Below are 25,799 nucleotides of genomic sequence, written 5' to 3' on the forward strand. Positions count from 1 at the left end.
GCAAATAGTTATGTCTAGAAGTTCTGTGTTGGACACCATGCTAAGTGCTTGGAAATTCTAAAATAAATATGTTATAGTCCTTGTTTTCAGGGCATTTGTAATTTATCAAGGGAAAGAAATGGGAGAGGGAGTGGCACTGGGTGAAAGTGGTTATGATAGAGCTATGTACAACGTGCTGTGGGTGCAGAGAGTTGGTGGTACTAATTTGAGAAGAGCTTCACAGAGGAGGTGGCATACTGGGTTTTTAAGGCTGGGCTTGCCTGAATGGTAGAAGGAATAATCTTGGCAGACAGACATTATGAACCAAGGCAAAGAGACATGGCCTGTAAGGTGTGCTAGGGACGTAGCGGGTGGTTTGAGGCAGTTAGTTGTAGTACAAAATGGTGGGACGTGAGAGTGGGAATGAACACTGGGCCTGAGAATGACAGGACCTCGACTTTCAATTTGAACCACACTGTGTAGGATTCTAAAGCATGGTGTGTTGTGTCTTTTTAGAAAGTTCAGTGTGAAGGAGGAAAGAATTGATTGAAAGTAAATAGTCCCGGCAAGAGAAGATGAGGCCTGTTGTATGAACAGAACAGAGTAGATGGATATAATGGATATTGGGAGATGACATCGTTAGTACTTAGTGACCAGCATGAGGTTGGAACGTTGGGGTCAGCCTATCTTTAAGGTCTGGGTGGAAGAAACAGAATCTCTGTGAGAAACTGAGTGGTATGCTAGAAGACAAGGGAGAGGACATATTTCAACAAGAGTGATGATGCTTGGCAGTATAAATGCCTCAAAGGGAATAGCCAGGACGGGACTGAGAAGAGACCATTATAGATAAGAGATTGAGGTCATTGGTGACCCTTGGGAGAAATTATTTTAGAGTTCTCCAAGAGTGGAGAAAACACACGAATGAGTGCTTACCCAGTTCAAGCTGTAGCATTATTCCACAAGAGCCTAACTAGCAGTTAGATGCATTTGTGTATGGGAGTATTCACAAACATCAGCTCTTGGGTATTTGGAGTGGAGGTAGGGGAGAGGGAAGCTTAGGGTAAGTGCTTAATTCAAGTGCTCCTGGACAATATGTCTGCCCTCTGCTTTCCAGGGTCTCAGAGAGTCTCTTCCTTGTAAATACCATGACCCGAATTGTGCCATTTTGTCTTATTATTGTCAGCATACTGTAGAAGATAGATGCTTCTCGACTTCTCTTCCAGTTCCACGTTGGTACTCGTTTCTAGCCATGATGCTTATAGTGGTTGCTGTGATGTGTCACCCAGTTGCCTTCTTTGCTCCTGAGGCACTCCTTGTCCACCTGCTGGGGTCCACCTGCTGGGAGTGAAGGCAGCTAGTGATTGTTCTCACCTGGGGATTGTCCTCATCAGAAGAGTGTCACTTCACACAAGATCATAACCTCTGGGATGGGGACAGCGGACAGCCTGTATGCAATGACTAGTCAATGGAGGTGGGGTGCAAAGGCTCCCATGCCCCGGGGTAGGATAACGTTGAAGAGTCGCCTTGGCTCCAGAGCTCCTGTGGGATCAGATGAAGTTTTGGTTCCATTGCATCATTCTGTCTGCTCATTCCAATCCGAATTCTTTCATTCCCAACTGGTGTTGATTCCGTGGAACACCCCGATAAAATCCCTCTGTGTAAATCTCAGTAATTCTGAGTCCCATTTCCTGGAGAACCACCCCAATTTCATGATTGTTTCTAGTTTGTTTGTCTACCCAAGGTGGTCACCAATCCATCCCTGTGGTTACTCTGACCTTTAATTCTGAGTCCGTTGGATGCACCCAGCTGGAAGACCCCTCTCCCAGCAGCTGGAACAAAAATCTTGGCATTGCACTTCCTTGGTCCTGATTGGCTGAGACATAGGCCCATTAGTGGACTGTTCAAGACGAAAAGAGCTAGAAGTCAGTTGCCCAGATGCTCTTGAGTTCAGCCCATTGAACCTCAGCCCCGAGGAGGGGTCTGTGAGGTGGAGTGGCCCCTTGGCCTAGAAGCTCGTCCCCGCTCTGCTCCTGCCCTCCCCTTCCACCATCCCCTCCCCCACTGCTTCCTAGGCTCCCTAAGGCAGGTGGTAGTCACCCTTCTGGATCTTCTCTCTTTCATTCAAATTCTGTTTTTTTAGTCAAGAAAAACGAATGTTGAAAACACAATTGAGATATTTCGAGCAAATGTAGAACCTCTCTCAAAATTTGTTGCAGAAACACCGCTGAGAAAACAAACTACTGGGAGCACAACTTAGAAACAAACAGCAGCTGCCACCATTTGTGGGCTTTTTTTCCCCCACCGTTCGTTCCCTCATTTCTTTCTAATCCTGCGTGTAATAGAACCTGCTGTTCTGCTGGCCTAGAGGTCTCACACACACAACTTTCTGTTCCCATCCTGAGGCCTCCCAGGTGCTCTGTTAGCCACGGGGTCTCCGCTGACAGGGCCCTGGGCCCTTACCGTCTCTGCTGTCACAGGGTTCCCTCTGGAACGTTGTCCACACCCCCTGACCATGTGGGGCGTGGCTGGAACCTCCGGATTTCTCAGGCTGTGGAGTGTGGTTTCTTGCCCTCCTGGCTTTATCACGATGGATTACGCAGATGACAATCTTTCTCGGTGACAACGTGCTTCAACTGCTGGGCTTTTGTTTTATTTTTTAATTTGTTTTCTCTGCGGAGTCTTCAAAGGCATACAGCAAAGGGCTTTCCTTGGGCCTGATGTGCTGAAGACTGTAACTCGAAATGACTCTCGCTTGTCACATCAAACTCATTTGTCTCCTTCCCCATGCATGGCAGCCTTGAGCAGCCCTTCACCTTTTAAATGCTGCTAGTGGTGTGCAGACCCTCAGCTTCAGGATGACTGCTATTACACGTTAGCCGATTGCCAACCATGTGCAGGGTGTAGTGCTAGGCCCTCACTCACTCCTCATCAGAGCTCTGCAAGGCGCGTGTCATATCTGTTTTCTCTGCCCAGAGACTGAGGTGCTCTCCCAGGGTGTCCTATGATCATGCAGCCAGTCAAGGGAAAGCTGGTATTCGACCCAGGTCTGTCTGAATCCAAAGCCCAGGCCTTCCCTCTCCTGCCTCTCAGTCATCCTGACAATATATGGTGGTGCTCTTACAAAAGTGTTGACGCTTTTGCAGCCTTTTTTTATTTGGCCTTCCCTCACAGTTTGCGCCTAACATTTAAAAATTAAGACAGGGGTACCTGGGTGGCTCAGTCGGTTAAGCCTCTGACAGTTGATTTTGTCTCAGGTCATGATCTCATGTGTTCGTGAGTTCGAGCCCCGCATCAGGCTCTGTGCTGACAGTGAGGAGCCTGCTTGGGATTTTCTCTCTCTCTCTCTGTCTGCCTCTCTCTCTCTCTCGAAATAAATAAAGAAACTTAAAAAAATAAAAATTAGGACATCTTGGAAACAAACAAACACAAAACACAAAAACAAAACACAAAACTTCAGACCTGGCAATATTGTGCTCATAGGTTAATGTAAGAACCAACTGGTCCCAGCTATGTTACCTCCCTCTCTGCAGGGAGACATAGCTTCTTCAGGCTGCCACAGACCCCAGCTGGCCCACTTCACTCTTTTTTTTTTTTAATGTTTATTTATTTTTGAGAGAGAGAGTATGTGTGTGTGTGTGTGTGTGTGTGTGTGTGAGAGAGAGAGAGAGAGAGAGAGCATGAGTGGGGGAGGCACAGAGACAGAGAGAGAGAGACACAGAATCTGAAGCAGGCTCCAGGCTCTGAGCTGTCAGCACAGAGCCTGACATGGGGCTCGAACTCACGAACTGCAAAATCATGACCCGAGCTGAAGTCAGACACTTAACCAACTGAGCCACAGGCGCCCTGCACTTTGTTCTCTTATGTTACTTGCCTAGCCTCTGTGGACGTTTAAGTTTGTGATTCTTCATTTAGGCCCTTAAAGAAATAATTTCTGTCCAATTAGATATCAGTAGAGGTCAGAGTCAGTTTATGCTTCTGAGTTGAATTTTACAGGCTTTGATATTTTTTTCAACTTTTGTGGACAGTAATTTAGTAAGAAGTAGCACTCATTGGACATTTGTTGAGCACCCTAACATTTAGCTGACTCTGAGGGTTAGGTGACACCTGTTTGGTGGTACGGACTGGCATCAATCTCCAATTTAGTTTGTCTTCAAAATCCTGTAGGGACTCTTCAGGTACTGCAGGATCTGGAGACCATCCACAGAAACATATTTTGCAAGGACAGCCTTGTAAAGAGGGAAGATGAATCCAAAGAAAAACATGCTGAGAGAGGCAGCTGTGTTTTTTTAAAAGTTTATTTATTTATTTTTGAGAGAGAGAGAGAGAGAGAGAGAGAGAGAGAACACAAGCAAAGGAGGGCTAGAGAGAGAGGGAGAGAGAGTATCCCAAGCAGGTTCTGCAGTGACAGTGTAGAGCCCCATGCGGGGCTCCAACTCACGCATCGTGAATTCATGACCTGAGCCAAAACCAAGAGCTGGACGCTTAACTGACTGAGCCACCCAGGTGCCCCAGAGGCAGCTATGTTGGTTGCATTTGCTCTTGGGAACCATTGACTACCTTATGTAAGATTGCCCCACCACACAGAAACACCCCCTTCTTGACTGTGTTCAACATAATGGACAGCTCAGAAGCTTCATAGAGAAAGATCTGAGAAATCAGAATCCTTTCTCAGGATGATGGCTCTTTCATTTTATCCTGATGTACCTGCAAGTGTGTTTCCATCTGACTGTGAGAAATATGTTAATTCTTTGTTATTGTTTCAGTGAAAGTCATATCTCTTTTTGTCTGATTTAAACACATCTCATAGAGATGTAAAATGGAAAGAAAGTAGATTTTGACTAATTTCATAGCTGTAGCTGAATTAAATTTTAATAGCAATTAATATTAACACATGAGTACCCCCAAAGCTAAAATTATTTATTTGCTTATTTTGAATTTTTGCTTTTGATTACAACAATGCCTAGAATATTGTGCTGAATATTTGTTGTTTGTTTATTTTCTTTTAGGACCCTGCAGGGATTTTTGAATTAGTGGAACTTGTTGGAAATGGAACATATGGACAAGTTTATAAGGTAGGTTCATTTAATTTGAATATAGCATGGCGTATATATGGTTTTTGATTCATGCATGCTAATTAGAAATGCTGTCCCTTCTTGTTCATATATGTCTTATAACAGATTTACAACAAAATTATGTGCTTGTTAATTGACTCTCCATCTTTCAAAATATATCTGTAGTCCCATTGCCTAAACTGGATTCCGGGATTTGGGCATTGACCTTCATTAAATACAACAGTGTCTATATCTGACATGTGAATTCCGATGCTGCATATTTGAACCTCTTTAAGTGTTTACTTTCCTTTACATCACACTGCCAGAACTGGTTTTCAAAGGAGCAAAAGATGCCTGTTACTTTAGAAATTTAAGCTGTTAAAGCATTACAGCTGGAAAAGTAGATTTGTTATTGGCCCAGGCCATGAATTAGAATGAGTTTAGTGGACAGTGTTAGGAGAAACCTGGCTACCTCACAAAGCAAAGGCCTAATGGCAGCAATGACTTTTAGAAGATATGAAATAAGTAAAAGTTAAACTTGACATGAGGTATAAGAAGTATGTTTTGTCCTTTTAGTAGTTTTTGTTTATACGTTCACTCAAAATGCTTTTAAAAGATATTACCCCCCAGTAAAGGATCTAAAAAAAATGACTGTTTAAAAAATGTGGGTTGATTTCCTTTCTGATTATCAAAAGGAAATGGAAATGAACTGTTTTGGCTTAAAGTTTAGGGGGTTTTAGTGAATGAGCTTTTGAAATAAATGCCTTCAAAAAAACCCAGTTCTTTTCTCATGATTATTTATAGGGAAATATCTATCATTTTCCTGAGTGGTAGTTAGATGGGATGGTGTTTTCATTACAAATTATCTCTTTTGTTGTTCTGTTTTTAAAAGTTTCTTTTCAGATCCCTAAACTTCTCTAAGTGATTAAAATTATTGTGGAAGTCATCTATATTGTAATATTTCCAATTCAACAGAATGCCAAGAGTATATACACACACACACACACACACACACACACACACACACACACACGATGATCTTGAGAATCTGAACACAATTGTAAACAGGTACATATTTAAACCTTTATTTATTGGGAGGTATTTATTTATTGGTGTCCACTCTAGGGGAGAATTTCTCCCTTGCAAGAAATGATTAGTTCCTGAAATGGCAACCCCTTGCAATTAGACAGAATGTCGTCCACCCAAGCTGTTCACTTGACGCTGATCCTGTCTGACACAAGGAAGAAATGTGTCTCAGCAAATGCTTTTAAATGCTGTCAATGAAGATAATTAGGTTGGAAGATTGTGTTATTACATTTTGAGAAATTGGTTAGAACTTGTGAATTAATGTGGGCTAATGAATTAAACTCTGATTTAGGTAGAAAATTACTTCTGATTTGCTGACAGTCTGGAGTTGCAACTCTGTGGCATGCTCCTGGTTTCATGGCACCCTTAGAGCCATTCCACGGTACCATGCTTCTTCCCATCTGTAGAACATGCATTTGGGTCATGATTCACAGCTTTGTCCACCTCTAAGAGATGGACTGTACACTCTTGCAAGATAAGGCAACAAAGAGGTTCAGTTAAGGATGAGAAGGTTTGGAAAATTCACAAGTATCCCGAATTTCTTGTTGCCTGAAAAAAAAAAATAAGGAAAGGAAACAAGTGTCAAGAGGTCTCAGATCTTTTTTAGAGAGAAAAGATATTCACCAGCTATGTTGTTAACATTATCCTAGAGATACCATTATTTTAGTGGTCGTTACAAAACTTTGACACTACTCAAGCTGGAAGGAGATTGCCAAGAAAGGTCCTGGTGAACATGTTGGGCTCTGGGACAGAAGACTTGGTCTCTTTTACCAGCCCTATGTATTGTTTTGTGGCATCGCAGCTTCTCTGTGCATTAGTCAGGTACAAATGTCATCAGAAATGCTTTGGGGATTTGTAATGGTAATGATATATCTGAAGAATTAAAACTCCCTACTCATTTAAGAGATCGGTGTCTAGGCAACTCAGATGTTAGGTGGCACCTGCTTCTGGACAGAGGTACCTGGGTTTCCTGAGCCACTAATCCAGTCCTTTTGTTACCCTGAGTTCTGAGGGATTCAGCTTAATAAAATAGCACAATCTAATATATGTGAGCCTAAAGAAAAATAAGTTAGGAAGTGATTGTTCACATTACAGGTTATATTTACCTTTTATGGAACAGACATATTTCTAAAATACTATAAGCATACATAGAAATTTTCATAGCCCTGAGAAGAGATCTGTATACCAAAAAAAAATTCTATGATAAACTCTTTCTTTGTATTAAGTATTAAACCTTTGATTTCAACTTGTTGATTTCAGCTTTTGGTGTTCCTGGATTTTACAAAATGAAGTCTAATTTTATGAACAATTACATAGACGTTGTCTTTATTTTATGGAAAGATTCATTTTTGTAAGTTGTCCTAAGAGAGACATGATAGAATTTTATTTACAAGTAGTTTTTAAGAAATGTACTTAATACAATAAACACAAATGTGCACAAAAATGTAGATATTAAGAGAATATTTTCTGCAATCTATCTGAATATTAACCATATGCATTTGGGTGTGGAAATATAAAGGTCATTTAGTAATGTTCAGATTTTCAAAGTTATTTCTAGTCTCACTCCCAAGTCTGGCTTGGTCTCTCTGTCCTTAGAAGGCTTACCTTTTAGCATTTTGGTCCCAGGTGGTCGAGTGACAAGTCACTATGTTTTTTACTTTATTTATTGGATTTAATACAGAAATAATAGAGTAGTGATTCTCTGTCAGGACTTTTATTGTAGAAATCATCTTCCCGGGCCTATGGTTCCCATTAAAAACCAAACCAACAAAAAGCCACATACCTGTGTGCTAAAGATTTTGGTTATTTATTGGCATGCCACCTATTGGGAGCTAATGGAATCCAGATAATGTTTTTGTTACAATAAAGTATATTTTAATATTTTAATATGTTGAGATAAATTGTTTAATGTGTACTGCTGAAACACCACTAAATCTTAGCCACAAATTTCAAAAATGAATGTTGGTCTATCCGGTTTCTTAATTTGCCATTTTGAAATATATATTGGTTATTATGGACATGGAGATATAATTTATTGCAGAATGGCAGGGTGAACTGTGAATATGGTAGAATCTTCAGTATCTCTCAAGTTTTTCTCAAAACCTCCCAAAGTTGTAAAGCATGAACTGAAGAGGCCATCTTGGAGGTTACAGGGAGTGAGAGAGAGAGAGCACCTCGAGTGAATGTATGTGTGTTTTCAAAGAATTGTGGAGGTCCTCTTAGGTAATCTAGTCCAATCATTCCTCTGCCAAATGTCTATTCAGCCCGACCTTGATTACTTCTGGTCATATGGAACTCACTACCTTACAGTCAGTCCATTTTCCTACAACTCTCTTTGAGTGTTCATTATCATTATGAGCCAAGATTCTTCTACCTTTCTAAAATGTTTACCATTTTAAGTTGTTCCATACCCTCAGAGCTATTTAAAAAAATGAATCATCTTCCACAAGAACATAGTTCTTCAAATATTCAAAGAAGACTTCTCCTTTCTTCACTCAAACACATACTTGTGTCTATTGTTCTTTAGGCAATATAGCCTCAAGTTGCTTGATTAATTCTTTACATCACACAGATCTGAGGCCTTTCATTATTGCAGCTTCTCTCCAGAACTGTTCTACTATATTACTGAAAATAATACTTTATACTTCTAAATAGCTTTCTATTTTGCAGAACATCTTGTATATGCGATCTGATTTCTGATTTAATTCCTATAATAATTTCATGAGCACCTTGTTCGCAGCTCAGGGTCTTCACAGCACAGTTTCCTCTGCCGGGAACACTTTCCCCCAGCCTTCTCATGACTGGCGCCTTCTCCTTCAGGTCTCAGTTCAAATGTTACCTCCTCAGGGACGCCATTTTTCATCCTTGTGTCTACTACAGACAGCCACTACCTCTGCCTCCTTCCCCCACAGACTTTCTCTGTCGCATGAAATTGTTTTATTGCATTCGTGGCATTGCCACTCTGAAATCGTCTTCCTTTTTTGTTTGAGTGTATATTAAACTATTTAAATGCATAAATAGGGGCGCCTGGGTGGCGCAGTCGGTTAAGCGTCCGACTTCAGCCAGGTCACGATCTCGCGGTCTGGGAGTTCGAGCCCCGCGTCAGGCTCTGGGCTGATGGCTCGGAGCCTGGAGCCTATTTCCGATGCTGTGTCTCCCTCTCTCTCTGCCCCTCCCCCATTCATGCTCTGTTTCTCTCTGTCCCAAAAATAAATAAAAAACGTTGAAAAAAAATTTTTTTAAAAATAAATGCATAAATAAAGGAAAAATAAGGATAGGGACCTAGTCTCTCTAGCCATCAGTGTCTCCTCAGTCTGGCGCATAGCAGACGTTGACCATTGTGGGGCTCAGAATTGAGCTTTGTTTTCCTTGAGAATTCTTTTTATACTCATTTCCAGGTTTTTTTTCAGTATTTGCCATAAAATATTAGTCTACTTACTTCAGAAGTGCCTATTTGCACAAAAGTAATCAACAAAATGCCCTACTTATTTTTATGGTCGGAAGTGGATGTGGAGTTTATGTTAAATGAATTGTTCATAGTCTGTAGAAGCCAGACCCATGCTGGAAATTTACAAATTGAGGCAAATCCATTTTCTGGGGTCCAGCCTCCTGGCAGAGGTTCTCAGACTTTAGTGTGCAAAACAAATATTTGGGAAATTATTAAAAATGTAGATTTATAGGATCAATTTTTGAAATTTTGATTTAGTCGGTCTGGGGTGGGGTGCAGGAATCTGCACCTTTAATAAGCATACGGGTTTATTCTGATGGTTAGGGCCATGGCGCCATGCCTCCGGAAACTGCAAAAATGAAAGTAGATTATCCTGTTGTAGCAACTGAGTGAATGCTAATCCTAATGCTTTTTGCAATCATTTACATTAGGATTTTAGGGTTTCTGTGCTGACTCCAGCTTATATCAACTGAGAAAAGTAAAAAACATAAAGATCTTGACCCGAGATATGATGCCAACCGGGTTTATTAAACGTTTGGTGTTTTTATTTGACATGTTGTGATTACAGTTTAAGGTTGTCCTGAATAATTCAACTCAAGACCTGAGAATCGATATGGTCAAATTGACCTGGTGTAGGTAGAAGAATCTGAGCCTCTTGCATGAGATTTCCTCAAGTCTGTGTATTGTGATCTCTTAATTAACCTTGTGCTAAAGTAAGACAAGGCATTTTAATAGTGAGCTTATCAATCATCTCGATATAGAGATGATTCTATGATATACTCAGGTTGTAATGTAGCTTTTCATAGTCTGTTCTAGTGAATCATGAAATTATACTATTCACTTGTTGTTTAGTAAGGGATGAATACGGGGAGAACGTTGTATTTCTTAGATAATAGTGGCATTTGTTTTTTTAATCAAGAATTTCCAATACAAAGAGTGCATTATTTCAACATTTGTTGAGTGCCAACTTAAAAAAAAAGAAAAAACCCTGAGCTTTGTGTGGGAAGAATGTAGAGCCAACTGAGGTGGTTCCTGCTCTACGAAAGTGTGCAGTCAGATTATCTAATCAGGATTCAGGGTGCTTACCATGTGCTAAAAGCTTTCATATATATTGTCTTCGTTACTCCTCATGATTTTGTAGGGGAAGACACTAAAGCACATTTGTTACACCACATTATCACTCAAGGCAGGGTTTCTCAATCTTGGAACTATTGACATTTTGGGACGGATAGCTCTTTGTTGTGGAGGGCTCTCCTGTGCATTGTAGAATGTTTAGAACGTGTAGAATCCTTGGCCTCTACCCATGAGATATTAATGACACTTCAAAGTCATGACAATCAAAAATTTCTCCAAACATTGCCAAATATTTCTTAGGGAGTAAAACCGTCCCCAGTTGAGAACCATTTCTTTAAGGATGAGACAAAATAGCAAAACTCTTAAAATTGGTGGGCAGAGACAGTGGGAGTATAGAATATGGAGCAATTAATGCTGCCCAGGCAGAGTAGAGACCTGAATGGATTGTGGAAGGGAGATATGGAAGAAGCTTTGAGGCCTTGGCATTTGCACATCTTGGGGTGCAATTTAGCATTTTTGTAAATGGAAAATAAAAAGGATTTTGGAACAGGACTGAGCTGGATTCACAGTCAGGCTCTTCCTCGTTCTGGTTGTGTAAAGATAGCCAACTCACTCTCCAAATCTGGATTTCTTCATCTGTTAGTAACAGCACAGTGTAGGGCTGTTGGGAAGCCCGAAGTGTAATGTGTATGGAAGACCTCAGCACAGCACCTGACACACAGTAGGCACTCAGCAACCTTTTCTTCTTCCCAAACACATGTGCCAGTGGAGCCTAGCTTACCAGTTCTTTCCATGGTCTTATTTTTATAAGTTTTACGATCTGAAAGAAGCATTCATAGAAGGTGAAGTCAGAAACACACATAGCCTTGTGTGTGCAATAAAGAATTGCATTATTTATGTTAAATCCAGTTTGCAATACTTCTTACATGGCGTTTAATGACATAATTACCATTTAGATATTATAGTTGATTTTTAGTGTTTAAAAAAAAATAAAACTCACCCTCTCAGTGATTTGTAAAGAGAAGGTGGATTATTAGAGGAAATAAGAGTTAGTTGTACCACTCTAGAACTTTAGGAGGTGGGTGAGAGTGAATCATTCACGCTTGAAATGTGTTGGCTGATGCACTCTCCTCATAGATCTCCATGTTGTTTGTGTCTAACTTGGCTCAAGACCATGCTACCTCATGCTAGGATCTGTCGGGTGTAATGAATTCGATGGTTGCTATGTGAGCACAGAGGGAAGACCTATGTGAGTGCCTGTATGCCACATGCCATGTGGAAGGGTCTCTTTCTCTGCTAGGCGGCAAGACCTCCATAGTTGCTACCAAAACTTGCTGCATGGGACAACGTGGGATTTCTTGTTGCTACTAGTGGTTCGCAGCCCTCACTGTTTATAGAAATCATTTGGATAGCTTTGAAAACCTATACATATCTGGGTCCTTCTCTAAAGACTTGGTTTTAGTTGGTTTGGTGTATGGTTGGGTAGAAGTGATTTCCAGAACTTTCCAGATGCTTCTAGTGTGCAGCCAGAATTGAGAGCCACTGGACTAAGGTGATATAGGGGCTCTTCTTGGTGTCTTTGCCTCTGAGAAGGAGTCTCTACCACTCTTACCTCTATCATGGGGCTCCGTTCACCTCATTTATTCACTTATTCAGCATCAGCCTTTATTAATAAGCATCTTCTGCTGGCTTGGCACATGTGTACCCACCTTTCATTTGAAGTGTTGAGATTGCTTTAGTTCAAAATACTTCCATTCTACCTCATATCAGTGAATTGCCAAATAACTTGATGCACAGCACTCTGGTGGCTTGTAGTTTTTAGATCTCATAACACCCTTAATGACTTGGTGATTATAAGGCAGTCTCATGTAATTAAACAGTCAATACTTACTATGTAATTACCATTATTTGGGGGTTTTTTGCAACCTGTAAAATAAAACTCTGCCAGGATTACAGGCACAGAATTTAGAGCCATGCACAGTTTTAACTGCTTTTTACATGGGAAACATTTGAGACTTAAAAAAAAAAAAAAAAGAATAACCAATTATTACTAACCAATTAATTAAACCAGAGATTGAATTTCTTATCTCTGTGGTTTAACCTCAGTAATTTTAACCTCAGTAATTTTATGAAATCTACTGGACGTTTTGCGAGTGCAAAAAGAAATATCTGCTGTTTGACAAGCAAATACATACTCTTTTCTAAGTTGGAGCGCTGCTTGGCGGTGAGGATTTGGAATGGGGGAACAAAGCATTGCCAGGGCCTCCAAATCAGGCTGAGTACAACATCTCCTGCCAAGTGCTGTGGCCTTGGGCATTGCTTCTGATTTGGGTCCTGTTGCTTACTTTCCAAAGCAATGCACAGAACTTGTCTTTTTTTGTTCCCATCTACAACAAAGGAGAAAAGACTAGCAGCTGGCTCACTGAGAACTCTTAATAAATACCAAATAGCGACCATCATAATCATGGTGATGATAATACCATCTTACTAGGCTGCATGGAAAAGTTATGAACCAGATTATGTGAAGAGATCTGTCTCCTTTAGGGGGAAAGTGTTCTATTTATTGTTTTAGAAAACCTGCCCTAATTCCATGATAGAGTCCCCTGGAACATACAGTCTCTGGCAGACCACTAGCATGTTCCCTGCACCTGACACACAGTAGGCACTCAGAATGCTTTATCTTTAAAGCATTTCTTGATAAACTGTGCTTTGGTCTGTGCATCACATTCAGGAAGACAGTATGAGGCTCCTCGCTGAATTTACTCGAAATCTTACTACTTTTTAGTTTTGCTTCTCTTTCTTATTTATTGTGGTGAAGTATACATACTGCAACATACTGTTAAGGAGCATTAAGTACATTCACATAGTTGTGCAATCATCACCACCATCCAAATCCAGAACTTTTTACTGTCCCATACGGAAACTCAGTACCCATTAAACAATAACTCTTCATTCCCTATTTCCCTTCTTCCCCCCCAGTCCCTGGCCTGCCTGCCTTGCTTGCTTGCTTGCTTGCTTGCTTTCATTCTTTCTTTCTCTCTTACTCTCTCTCTTTCTTTCCTTCCTTCTTTCTTTCTTCTTTCTCTCTCTCTTTCTTTCTCTTTCTTTTTCTCTTTCTCTGTTTTTTTCTTTTTTCTTTTTTCTTTCTTTCTCTTTCTTTTTTCTTTTTCTTTCTTTCTTTTTCTTTCTCTCTCTTTCTCTTTTTCCCTTTCTTTGTTTCTCTTTCTTTCTTTTTCTCTTTCTTTCTTTCTCTTTCTCTTTTTCCCTTTCTTTCTTCTTTCTTTCTTTCTTTCTTTCTTTCTTTCTTTCTTTCTTTCTTTCATGTTTATTTGAGACAGAGAGAGACAGAGAGACAGAGAGAAAGAGAGAGAGAGAGAGAGAAAACCTGCATGGGGGAGGGGCAGAGAGAGAGGAAGAGAAGAATCCCAAGCAGGATCTGCACTGTCAGCATGCAGCCTGATGATGCAGAGCTCAATCCCATGAACCATGAGATCATGATCATGACCTGAGCTGAAATCAAGTGTCGGGCGCTTCATCGACTGAGCAACCCAGGTGTCCCCCTGGTCTTTTCTTTTTAAAATATTCCCAGTTAACTTAATTGTAGAGGTAATCGTTTCCTGGATAGTGTCTTGCAACTCAGGCTTCCCAGTGAGGCTGGAATGGTCCTGTACATCTGCCGGTCTGTGTGTTGGCTTTCCTCAAGATGACTCACCGACAACCCACTTGACCCTCCAGTTGACTGAGTACCCAGCACCTGAAGGGGTACATCTTGTTCTAGGAAGCCGAAACTGAGTCCTTGATTTTTCTACCCCATTTATATGTACATAAAATGATCCTTTTTAGGTTGAGGTGGAAGTGGAAGTCGAGGTCAATAAAAAATGTACAAGCATATTGTACAAATCCTAAAAGAGTGTGGCTGATGTTTTCTCTATTAACATGTTCTAGGCTGTGGTTACATTTATTACAGTTTTACAAGTTAGGTTCCCTTTTACCTTTAAGCATATCAACTCTTTCCTTTTTTAGCAGGAAATTTCTTTTAGATGTAGTATTTCGCTCACAGTGGAATGTTCTGGGTGGAGGAATGTCAGGGTCTCCTTCGTGCAGCTGTTCCTTCATCAATGCACCGCTCACCTGATACTCCCTTCCTTGCATCAATCCACAGAGCGTTCCCCACTCTTAGGTTCTACACCCTCCATTCCCAGGTCCCTCATGATGGGATCTCTGTCTCTCCCTCCAGCCTGACTCACAGTGTGCTTCAGTACTATCTCATTGCTGCACTCATGCACACAGTAGGCGCTTTCTATTTATTCATGCCAGCTACCCTCCCTCCTGAACACCTGGCTCAGACAGCAGCCCCCTCCTCTGTACCTTGTGACACCTACCTACTGACATCTTCTCGCTAGAGTGATCTCACAGTTTTGTAATGTTCTGGCTGTTTCCACTCTAAACTCTGAGTTCCTTGAGGTCCAGAACATTACCTTATTTTGTCTCTAGTGCCAATATAGAGTAGATGATTTCAAAAAGAAAAAGATCATATTACTCCTATGTTTTGCTGAGTTTTGGAACGCCCTATCTTAGTGGAATATGTGTCATTTTTGCTTAATGTCAACCGTTCCATCCCGGAGACTGACACTAAATATAATATTTAATAGCCAACAGCAGCTTAAATACTGACAAGCTAAATAAAAAGTATCCACCTACTGCATCATGTAACAGAAAAAAATAGGATAAGGAAAAAGCGTTTTCCCTTCTTTCTAAAACTAGTGTCATGGACACGATTCTCTAACCATCCCTGTGGGAAAACAAAAGGGGCCACAGCTCATTTGAACTTGTAAAGACCCTGTTTTGCACTTTGGGGGAACAGAGATGGATTTTCTTAGCTTTTCCTCCTGCCATGTCTTCGGGACTGTGGAGTTAAGCATCAGTACTGATGAATTTAACCATTTTCGTAAAACCCTCCTTCACATTATTTCACGTGACCTTTATGATGCCCACAAATGAGATAAAAGAGGTATGGTTATCCCTGTTTTACAGACAGCCCTTGAGGTCTCAGAGTTTATACATGACTTTCCTGATGTCACCAAGTAGGTGATAGAGCCTGACTCGTGGTCGAGTAGCCTAAATCTCTTTAAATGTTTGGCAGGGATTGGTTTTGCCCTGCCCTTGTATTGCATGTTAGAATTCATTTTATGTAGATCCCTGATAAGTCTGCATTCAGAATATAAAGCAATGATGCCATGACTTATTTCAATATGTAGTTATTCTAATCTTTAGATCCAAAATACTGACAGGTGATTGATGACTAGGTAATTAATCACTGATTTCTTAGCAAGTGGAGACACTGTTCTTTATACGACAAACCAAATTGCTGTTTCCCCAGAAAGATAAGAAGGGAATTATTTTCCTTCCACAAAAAGGAACTGGCATGCTTTGCACTAGTTACATTTTACAATATGAAATGGGGCTGTGCTGATCATTTGAGGGAATTGGTTGCTTTTTTTCTCATGATTTGCTTTTGGTGGGAGAGGGGAGAGAATAGCATATTTCTAGACTTCTTCAAAAATCGGCTTCAATAGCCAGGTGCATGATTTTTTTTCCCAAAGGCTCAGCAATCAGACTAGAGCTTGTTAAATGTTTGTTGAATTGAATTGATTTTTTCTTTCAGCTGTAGTTATGTACTTTTGTGAGCAAATGGATGAATGTAACTGCTCTGGAGACCATGCAAATATTTGCCAGGTGCATAATCCGTACTTTTCTCTATCCAGAGCAGAGGGAAAACCAGGTACCCGTAACCTGGCATGGCACTGTAGCAAATTGCTTACTCTTTGCTTTTATATTTGCCCCTCTCGGGGATCTAGGTTTATGTGTGAGGATTTGGGAGGCTGGGAGGGACAATGAAACAGAGGATGATAGGTAAGAACTCCTGGGTAATGTAGTTGAGAGTGACCTGGCTACAGTATGAGGATGCAAACGATTTATTGTGTAATTTATCATAAAAGCCAGTTGGGAATACTTGTGTAAAGATTCTTCATTTGTAGCACCACTAAGGGCCGCACTATTCAGCCTTTTTTTCCCCTTCAGGTTATAGGTATGTAGTACCCATAACCGAAGAACACTAGCAGTGCCTCTAAAAACTATTATCAGATGATTCAGTGGCAAGTTTTGCCCATGTGGATCTCACTCATTCTCTTACTAGGTGTCAAAACGGTGAAGGCTAGTGACAACACAGGGCACTGTGTCCTTTTCTTTGGGTGGAGGCAGAGTTGATTGTAGATTCTCTCTCTTTTCTTAAGGTTTGTTTGTTTGTTTGTTTGTTTGTTTGTTTGTTTTTAAGTACTCTCTACACTCAATGTGGGACTCAAACTCATGACGCCCAGATCCAGAGTCACACGCTCTTGTGGCTGAGCCAGCCAGGTGCCTCAATTGTAGATTCTCTTAAAAGGAGTTTCAAATTAAGCAGACCCTGATTTCCCTCAGCTAACCCTTCGGGTGATTTTAGCATGTTGCTGAAGACAAGACTTGCTTGAACAAGACTAAAGCCTACAGTTAGTCATCTGAGTAAATATGCTATAAATTTAAGATGTGGTCAAGAAATCAGTGTTGATAAGGGATGGAGGAAAACACAAAATAGAAACAAACAAACAAAAAAAACCCAAAGCAAAATAGCAATCTCCAAAACAAAAAGCTTTTTTTTTAATATTGTTTTTCCATCCAGAAGCACAGGAGATTTATGAATTTCTGGTTAAGTTGATGAGTAATACTGTGGTTAAGTGTGCTCTTTGAAATTTGACTTGAATACTATGCATCGTAGTGTTAGTTCTTGTTCAAATCCATATGTTTGTTAATATCTAAAAGTAAGTAGGTTTCCTGTCATACCCCACTTACCACTTACCTCACACCCCAGCATTCGGTCATCTGCATTTTGGTGTTGAAGAGACTCCTTGTTCTGTGCAATAGTCTCTAGGGAGCATCTTTGTTTTTTAAGTTAATTAACTTTTTTTCATGTATTCCTTTTTAATTTTATTTTAAATTTATTAGTCACGTATTTATTATTTAGAGTTGACACAACGTTATATTAGTTTCAAGTATACAACAGTGAGTCACCATTTGTATACATTGCATATATATATTCATGTGTATGTATATATATACATGCATATATATACATACACACATATATACATATACATATATACATATACATACATACATACATACATATGTATACATGCATGTATATATATGTATACACACATACATACACATATATACCACATCTCTTTTTATCCATTCATCCAACAACACAGGTTGTTTTCATATCTTGGCTATTGTAAATTACGCTGAAATGAACATAGGGGTGCATATATCTTTTCCAATTATTGTTTTTGGTTTCTTTGGTTAGATACCTAGTTGTGAAAATGCTGGATCATATGACAGCTCTAATTTTAATTTCTTCAGGAACCCTCACACTGTTTTCCATAGTGGCTGCACCAATTCACATTCCTACCACCAGTGCATGAGTGTTCCCCTTTCTCCTCATCTTTGCCAATGCTTGTTATTTCTTGTCTTTTTGACACTAGCCTTTCTGACAGGTGTAAGGTGATATCTCATTGTGGTTTTGATTTGCCTTTTCCTGAGGATTAGTGATGTTGAGCTTCTTTTTATGTGCCTATGGCCATCTGGATGTCTTCATTGGAAAAATATCTACTCAGATCCTCTGCCCATTTTATTTTAATTTCTAAAAAAAATTGTTTAAATGTTTATTTATTTTTGAGAGAGAGAGAGAGAGAGCACAAGTGGGAGTAGAGCAGAGATAGAGAGGGAGACACGGTATCCGAAACAGGTTCCAGGCTCTGAGCTGTCAGCACAGAGCCTGATGTGGGGCTCAGACTTTGCAACAGTGAGATCGTGACCTAAGCTGAAGTTGGAGGCTTTACTGACTGAGCCACCCAGGCGCCCCAGTCCTCTGCCCATTTTTTAACTGTTTTTGTTGTTGTTGTTTTTGTTGTTGTTTGTTATTGAGTTAAGAGTTCTTTATGTATTTTGGATATTAAGCCCTTAGCAGATAAATGATTTATAAATACCTTCTTCTAGGGAACATCTTTGCATTTCCAAGTCTGTGGTCATTATGTTGTAATTCTAACAGTCAGAGCTGGAGATTAGTTAGGATTATGATACCTACTCCTGAGTGAGAACACGAACATCCAGAGGTTTCAATGTGTTACTCGGGATCTTGCTTCTCAGGAAGGGTATGGCACACACAACTCCTAGGCCTGTAGCCTTGGTTCACAGAGCTCTGTTACAGCTGCCCTCTCACTCTAAGGTCTTGGTTAAAGCTGAGAGGTTTTCTTTGTAGATTTCCATGAAGAACACAGCTCAGGGAGCTGATGATCAGCTAAGATGCTGTAAGTTTGTGGGCACACGAGCTCAACTAACTTCTCTATGGCTGGTGTCTATTTCCAAAGTAAATAGGGGGGGAGAAAAATCCGCTTTTCATAGGCAGTGATTTGGGTTAGAGTAGAAGCAATTAAGTGTGTAGTGCTGAATATTAGTTAAAAAAAGAAAGAAGTAAGAGTAGATAGCTAAGGGCATATGTTTCCATTTGGTGTTCTTATTGACTGAGTTGTATGCATTACTTGAATTAGATTTCTCCCTAAGAGGAAGTAGCAGTTGAGGACACTTCTTTGCCTGGTGGTGCAGTCACCCTAAGATATAAGTGTGGCCTGAAAATTTGATTTTGTTAGAATAATGGTACTTTATATTAATGTATACTTTTTGGAGGATTTGGAGGATGGAGGTTATTTACAAAAATCCTCTAGAATAAAAGTTGTAAGAAATAACAAATGTCAATATTGCTCAGATGAAGGACTGGATATCCCAATGAAACACTCAAGTCTCAGAACTGACTTAAGTCAAAACACGGCCCTGTGGGCTTGTGTGCTGTGGAAAGTCACATTGAGGTTACATGCTACTATCTCTCTGGACTTGAACCTTAGAAGTTAAGTGGCGTTCAGAACTCTTTTGGCAGTTCGCTAAGGAAGAATCTCTTCGTATTTTTTACCCCGGGTCCTCTCTGGGCTCAGGAGTTTCACAGATTTAATAGGGACTTTCGGTGGTAGTTCTTGACTGTTCTTGTGGTTCATGTGTCTTTTTAAAGTTCATGGACTAAACCCCATTCTTTTAACAGTAGAAGCATACTAGTATGCAAGCATATAAGTAGAATGGGTATATATAGTACTTATGCCCATTATATGAAAGGCTCCATTCCACAATGTCATAAGGAAGATAGATACTTACTACTTAGTATCCCTGCTCCACAGATGAAGAATCTGAACCTTAGGAAGTTTGACATGCCCTTGGTCACACTGACAGTAATGGTGCAATCTGGCAGTGAGCCATCTGCAACCTTTTGACATCAAAGATTTAAGTAGATATAATTCATTGGAAGAATGAAAGCATGGTGGGGCCGACTGCTCAACTCCAGAGTTCAGTGATCTAATTAAATGTTTAATTTAGATATTTCTGGTTTAATTGAGAACTACAGCCTCTAGTTCTTAGGATCCCTTTTAAAGGGGAGGAGCCACACTGAAAAGCCATCCTTCAGTACTGTCTACATGCTTTATTGCTCCTCTCTGACCAGTTAAAAAAAGGTTCAAGAGTTATCTTGCTTCTTGCAGGTGACCTAGTAATTCCGCCAATATGTGAAATATATGTTCTTTAAAATATCGCACTTAAGAGGATAGGTAGAAACCCAGCCAAAATATGTTGCTATTCTAGAAGGTTCTTTGACTTGGGTCAATCAAGTAACCTTAACACTACTTCTGCATTTCTGAGCATTAAAACCTTATTCATTTTCAGACAGGAGACCTGGGTTGAATCTGATCTTTTAAAGTGTCTAAGAAGAAAGAATTTACCACGTAGTTTAGGAGTATAAACAGAAGTTTAAGAAGTTTGTTGAAAAACCTCTGTCCTTAAGTACCCTCAGGTATCTTAAAACTCTTTATTTATTCCTATTGATATGCTAATCACAAGTTGCTCTTCAGTGTTCAAGCATTTTCTCCGAGGAATTTGTACTGCCTGTACTTGCTTCATTAAGCTGTACAGTAAAATAGTTCCTTATTTACATAGTGGTACCAACCCTTGCATCCAAAGTAGTCTGAGTTAGAGAAGTTCACTGAGTATTGAACACATCTGTGTCACGGATTCATCATTTTGAAGTCATTAGTTGCTTACTGTTGGATAAATGGACATAAGAGGACACATCGCTAGGTGAACTTTATGTATGGGATAACGGTCTCCCTTCCTACCTAGAATGAGATAACCTTGTGGAGTCCAAAGACTAGAAAAGTGAATAGATATTTCTAAGGATTATCTAGAATTTTCATGCCACATGAAGATAATGGAAAATTCTATAGATCACTCTGGATTTGAACCCAAGATGAACCTCTCAAAAACTGAAACACAGACATTTACTTTTTACTTTTTGCATTTGCCTGTGAACTAGACCTTTAGTGTCCCAAGTGTGATCTGCTGTCCAGTAGTGTGGTTGTCACCACCTGGGAGATGGCTAGAAATGCAGAATCTTCAGGCCCTCCCAGAACCTGCTTTTTAACAAGATCGTACAGGTGATTATTCATATGCATATTTAAATTGGGGAAGCATGCGCTTAGTTACGCCCTGAGGACTAGAGATCACTTGATTATGTGAAACACCCTTCCTAATTAAAGAGAAGGCGTTAAATCCAGATTTGGGGTGGGCTGGGTGCCTGAACGGGGCATTTAACTTCTGTGTTGAACTGTTCTTCTGGGAAGTGAGAAGATGAGGGTAAGGCCTTGATGCCCAGTGCTGGCTGGCTTGTCAGACCCCAGAGAGATAAACCACATACTTGAGTAAGTGAAGAGAAGAAAGCAAATCTTCTTAGCAATGGCAATAAACAGGATACATGATGGAGTCTTATAATACTTAGTGGAAAGTACATACAGATTTGAGACATTTGGCTGCTACAATGCATTGGAGACTTTCCTCTGAACTTTTATACGTTTAATGGTAGCCCTGAAACTCTAACAGTCTTAAAACTCTGTCCTTACCGATATTGCAGAACTTCCTGTGGTGCTGTTACATGTCATATTAAAATGAAAAGAAAAAAAGAGCAAGAATGTGAGAATAAATGAATTCTGTTCAACTTGAAATGTTGAAATGAAGATTCACTTAAAACACCTAATGGAAATTTGAGAAAGATGATACACAATGCAGTTTTTGTAGGAGTTCTTCATGTGATTAATCATAGAGTATCTAAAAAGACTTTCTTTCAAGAGTTAAGAGATAGATCCAATGATTTATAGTGATGGGTTAGAAGGTGGGGTTATTCACACAAACCTACTTCTCTATCTGCATGCATCATATACACACTTGTACATACAAATATTCTGCCTATGGTGGCTGCAAATAGTTAATGAGATAATGCGTATAAAGGATATATGGGACACATTGAAGTGTCCACTAAGTGGTAGTTATTATTATAGGAAGCAACAGAGCAAAGTGTTTTAGATCAGAGGCTTTGGCATGAGATCCTTTGGGTCCAGAATCTTGGCTCTGCTGCTTGTTGGCTGTTTGACATGGGGTTAATTGCTTAACCTCTGTCCATTGTGTCCTCTTCTAAAAAATAGGAATAATAATAGTACCTACCTCACAAGGATTAAGTGAGATAATGCATGAAATGCATTTCGAGGAATTTCAAGAATGAAATGAGTACGCAAACCCACACACACGAGTTAGCTAGTGTTGGATATTTGCAGTATACTCTATGACCTGGAGTCCAGTTAAATGATTGAGATTCTTTGGACATTCCTTTCTTTAAAGCAAAGCAACAGAACTTTAAACTTTTTGTATGGAAATCTTTTACTTATTTTGGTTATTTAACTGCAATACTTAATTTTTTCTCATCCTAATTGAATTTCAATAAGGAGTAAAATTAACCTGAAAGAATATTTGAGACAGGGCATTATCAGGTGTAGTCCTTGAATCCTATCAGATGTTTTAAAGAGCTCTTTCATGCTGGGAGTTGAGATTAGCTACAAAGTAGCTCCAGAAGACACTTCAGAATCCTGGATCAGACAGCCCACTTCTTAATCTAGATTCCAACTCAAAAATGTATATTGACTACCAGCTTTGTTCCAGGCACCATTCTAATACAGGGGGTAAGAGCATGAATTTAGGCCTAAGCAGACCTCAGTTCAAATCCTGATTCTATTATTACCAGTGACAATATTTTACTTAAATAGTAGGAGGATGATGGTATAGCTAATATTGGCAGCGGTGAATAAGCCAATAGAGAACCTTGTTTACCCTTTTCAGCATGTTTGTAATGATGTTATATGCTCTATCTTATTTATTTTGTAGTCTGAATGCTCATGAAAGATATACAGAATATTTTTCTTTGGGCAGCTTTCTTTCAGCTCCCTGGGGCAGATTTCATTGGCCATTAAAAAAAATAATAATAATAATGTAAGATCTTGTTGCTCTTGGAGTAGATAAGTTCCTTCTGTCTGAGTTAACAACTCCAAGACATATAAGAAAAAAAGAAGCCTTAGGATACTACTTTCAGAAGGTCCTGGATTCCACTGGTTTCTTTTGATTCAACAGTGAATCTATGCTCTGAGGGAGCTAAAGCATGCAAGAATAGATTGATTTCAAATATTACTTGAGGAAAATATCCTTCTCTATATTCAAAACATGACTGAAATGGAATGGATTATTGGAATGCTAGACATTCTGGGCCAGAAAATTATTCTGACTTTCCATCATCCGTTTTGACAGGACCCCAGCAGGTCGTTTTTAGAAAATGTGTCAAATTTGTGTTAAGCAAGGGTAAACAATCTAATTGTGTGATGCTGTCTCTCGGGAATCAGGAGTCAGCTTCCTCCAGACCCCAGAGTGACTTGTTTATGCTCCAGGGCTGTCTGACCCTCGTAAAATTATCCCAGCTGATAAGACTGGACTTGCTGACCTCATTTTTTTGTGAACATCTCATTCTTGGGGGGGAATCTTTATGAATTATCTGCTTCCCTCTGTATAATGTAAGAACTGTGTAGGATCATTTCATGTGCTAGTGAGAGATGCTTTGTCCCAACCAACAAATATCTCATGTTGTCTTAACAGTTTCACCCACTAGTTCTGAAAAACATTATGATATATGATTTAAAATGGAATTAAGTAATCAGACTAGTATTCAAAATTTCTAATTTTCCAAAAAGGAAACTTTACTGCTACTATTAGTAGGAAACCCATCATTTTAACCACACTTTCAAATATAGTACATACTGGGTGCCTGGCTGGCTCAGTTGCTAGAGCATGGGACTCTTGATCTCAGAGTCATGAGTTCAATCAAACCTCACATTGGGCATGGAGCCTACTTACAAACAAACAAACAAACAAATAAATAATATAGTGCATACTTTTCAAATTAAAAGTGCTTGACACTGTCCCACCAAATCACAATGATATTGGACCACTATACTTTAAAACGTACCATTGTCAGTTGTATTCTGAGGCTTACCTGAGGAGGAACTAACTACCCAGGGCCACGGTAGGACTCTTGTGGGTGGGTCCTAGGCACTTTTCTTTCTGGTCATCTGACTCCATAAAAATTTTTGAAAAATAGATTTTACACCTACTTTGGTATAAAGACAATTACGTTAATATTATATATTAAAACATTTTCTTTGACCTAAGAGTTCATTGTTTTCTTCGTATTTCAAAATTAGCATGACATTGACAGCTGTGAAAAGCACTGTGGGGCCCTAGGTACTGTGGCCACCCATGCCTAATGGAGGAGTCTGCTTGTACCTGCCCATCCCCATCAGGAGGTCTGGGGTTCAAGGTGGTGGTGGGGAACCCACAAGAATGACATGTACCTGAAACCTTGTGTTTTATCTTAAAAGTTCAGTTGGATTTTGCCTCTTATACTATGGAATACTCATTGTTGCTTCAATTTAAAATTATTTGAACTTAATTCCTACAGAAAGATATACTTAAAAAAAATCTGTGGTTTCCTGCCCCTACTTGGCATAGGGTGGTGACCCTTCCCCCCAAAATAATCTATGGTCACAGGAAGGGATGAGGTTTATGATGGATTCACATACAAAACAAACTACAAATATTATCCTAACCTTTTATGACTGTGAACAAGTGATCTTCAGGTGAGTAAGATCCCATTAGGATTCTCAGAAGAGCTTAGAAGAGTCTATACAGCACGATTTAGTTTCAGGCTCATTTATAATAAACGCCTCCTTCCTTAGGGCCTCTTGTGTGATTTAGACTCTCAGCTATTTCTAGCAAAGAGGAAGAACAGTCACTCTTGATGACACTAAAATTCTTCTTTTCACCTGCTCCTTTTTAAGAAGTCACATTCTTAGGTTTCCTTGGCATTAAGAGGAGGACGACTTTTCTCTTTGTCCTCTCATTACTGTCTTATCCAGGACAGGCTATTATAAAAGCTTTTTGTTTGTGAGATCAGTTCTCGGATTCCTAACTTCCCCTCTCAAACCTAAATGCCACACTTGAAGTTCTCCCAAATTGCTGCTGCTGCTCAGATGACTCCCTGGCATTGTATGCTTAATGTGAGACTCTTTATTTAGGTACTTTGCTCTCTGGAAAAGCAAATCCTAATGAGTCACCCAGTTTGCTGATTTCTTTGTAGGTGTGACCAGCTAAGTGCCACCATAATGAAGTGGAAACAGAGAAGTCATTTGGATCAGGAGGATCAGGAGTTCATTTGTCTCCAGTCTAACATAGAGTATTGGCTTCTCCTTATTTCTTATTTTATTTTATTTTATTTTATTTTATTTTATTTTATTTTATTTTATTTTTTTTGTGACAGACCCTTTGCAGCCAAGGGCACTGGAGACTTGAACGTCAGGGATTCAGGTATTAACATAGAACCAGGCTGGCTGCTAAAGAGAAAAGAGATACTGTGCTCTGTGTGTTTGGGGCCTGAGCTAGGATATTTTGTCATTTTTCTTCTTCTTTTTTTCCTAGCAGGTGAACAAAAGAAAGATGGGCATCATTATGGTTCCAAAAGCCAAGTAGGAGTCACCCATAACATCTTAATCTCCTGAATTTAAATCCATGACCAAGCTTGGCTGACTCTACTTCCTTAATGC

At 39.7% G+C, this 25,799-nt stretch overlaps 1 protein-coding gene across 11 annotated transcripts in view; it reads left to right on the forward strand.

Annotated features, from left to right (window-relative positions):
- TNIK (TRAF2 and NCK interacting kinase) overlaps positions 1-25,799 on the forward strand; it is a 396,420-nt gene that overhangs the window by 79,224 nt on the left and 291,397 nt on the right. For all 11 annotated transcript variants that reach the window (XM_043594906.1, XM_043594911.1, XM_043594908.1 and 8 more), the window contains exon 2: positions 4,986-5,051. In XM_043594906.1, the coding sequence (XP_043450841.1) occupies positions 4,986-5,051 (66 nt within the window). The remainder of the gene's footprint in view (positions 1-4,985; positions 5,052-25,799) is intronic.

Source organism: Prionailurus bengalensis, chromosome C2 (genome assembly GCF_016509475.1).
Source record: "Prionailurus bengalensis isolate Pbe53 chromosome C2, Fcat_Pben_1.1_paternal_pri, whole genome shotgun sequence".
Lineage (NCBI taxonomy): Eukaryota > Metazoa > Chordata > Mammalia > Carnivora > Felidae > Prionailurus > Prionailurus bengalensis.